The sequence below is a fragment of the Puma concolor genome, chromosome D1 (assembly GCF_028749965.1).
Source record: "Puma concolor isolate L17-30 chromosome D1, mPumCon1.1.hap2, whole genome shotgun sequence".
In the NCBI taxonomy this organism is placed as follows: domain Eukaryota; kingdom Metazoa; phylum Chordata; class Mammalia; order Carnivora; family Felidae; genus Puma; species Puma concolor.
The window spans coordinates 2,178,848-2,180,636 of NC_141676.1; the positions used below are offsets into that span (position 1 = coordinate 2,178,848).

Here is a 1,789-nt window from a genome sequence, read left to right on the forward strand (position 1 = left end):
AAACCGGGCAGGGAAGGGTCTGCAGGGGGCGGGCAGGGCTGGGGCAACGGGTGGGGGATGAGCCAGAATCCCGGTGAGGATGGGGGCTGGGGGCCAGAACACCCTCCAGGCAGCCGGCGGTGGGGCCGGGAGGGCAGGCGGCCGAGCCGCGGCCACCCTCCCGCGTGGAGCCCGCCCGGGGCGCGCTTGTTGAGGGCGCAGCGCCATCTGGCGGCCGATGGGGAACCGCCCGGAGGACGGGACGGGGCGGCACGGGGCGGGACGGGGCGGGCTGTCGTCGGAGGGTGGGCGGCTGGGGTGAGGCCGGGTTCCACGACCTTCCCGCGGAGGAAGAAGCGACAGCACCGTCGTAGTGGCGGACAGCCCGGCACAGCCAGCGCCTGGGCTCCTGTCCCTCCAGCCCCCCTCCCGGGCTGTGCGGGGTGGGGGGCTCCTGTCCTCAGCGCTGCTGCAGGTGTGCGGTGGGGGCCCGAGCTGGAGGGGGGCGCTGCGGGTCCTTGTCCCTCCCTCCTGCCCCACCCCCCGGGGCTCTACAGGCCGCGCTGGGCAACAGGGGTCAGGACCATGGCCCTCACTCTGTTCTCAGCACTTGGGTCCCCGACCGGGGAGCTGGGGTGTGGGGGGGTGGTCACCCGGGAAGAGTCTGGCCGGGGCTGCGGCGGCCCCTATAGTGAGGCCCTATATTGAGGCAGAGACTGGCCCCTGGCCCCCCGTGCGGCCTCCTCCCCCAGGGACCTCTGCAGAACCACCCACAGCGGCTGGCGTTTGCCCGGCTGCTGGCCTGTGGTGAAGCAGATGAAGGGCTGGGCGTTGCGGGAGGGTGGCCAGTGGGCCAAACAGGGGCCGCAGGAGGTTGAGGAGGGGCCACAGGCTCCAGAAGACCAGTGGGAGGCCGCAAAAGAGGAGCAGGAGCACGGAGCCCGGAGCGATGCCCCACAGCTTGGGCCGCGGGCGCTGGGAGCGGCAGTTCACCCAGAGGAAGGGCACCGGGCTCCCCCGCGCAGGCCGCGCGGGCCGGGGACAGCAGCCACGCGACGCTGGTCGCGTGGTACCGCGCGCAGGTCAGGGGTCTGGTGCGGGCCGCAGCAGGCCGCAGGCGTTGGCGGGCCGCAGCATGGCCGGCGGGCTCAGGGTCGAGACGAGGCCGCAGACGAGGCCCGAGGTGTGTCTGGGCCAGCAGCCAGGGAAGACGCGGGACAGGCAGCTGCACTCGGTGCCGAGGCCGCCAGCAGCCCCAGCCCCACGGAGAAGCCCGCGAAGGACAGGTTGTCCCGGGAGCCCAGGGCGGCCTGGACGGTGGAGAAGCCCAGCTGGCAGCAGAGGAACAGGCTGTCCGCGGCGGCCGGGCGGAGGACGTAGACGGAGAGGGGGCCCTTCCTGATGCGGAAGCCGAGGTGCCAGAGGACAAGCCCGCTCCCCACCAGCCCTCCGAGGCCGACGGCCAGAGTGAGGTCGAGAAGCACGCTGTTGGAGGTTCTCCAGAGCCCGAACATCAGGCCCTGGAAGGAGGCACAGACGTTGGTGCTGGCATCGCCCCGAGGGAGGCCAGGGGCACCGCCCCAGGAGGCAGGGGTCATCCCGGGAGGACAGCCCCAGCCCGGGGGCCACCCCCCTGGCCCCTGGGGGATGCCCAGCCCTTCTGGCCTCAGCAGGAGACTCGGTAGTGAGATGTGCCAGGCACGGGGCACGGAGGCGATGGTGGCTGGTGGGGGCGGGGGCTGCCCTCCTCCCAGCTAGATGGCTCGGCTGAATGCGCGAAAGACGTGCAGGGCTCTTCGTGGTGGCAGAG

General features: G+C 72.9%; 1 protein-coding gene across 1 annotated transcript; it reads right to left on the reverse strand.

Moving 5' to 3' along the window:
* Window positions 1-665: 665 nt before the first annotated feature.
* Window positions 666-1,493, reverse strand: MRGPRG (MAS related GPR family member G). Its single transcript, XM_086679317.1, is given in 5 exon segments — window positions 666-816; window positions 818-996; window positions 998-1,074; window positions 1,077-1,206; window positions 1,209-1,493. Coding segments are annotated over 5 exon segments (822 nt in total).
* Between the last annotated feature and the right edge of the window lie 296 nt (window positions 1,494-1,789).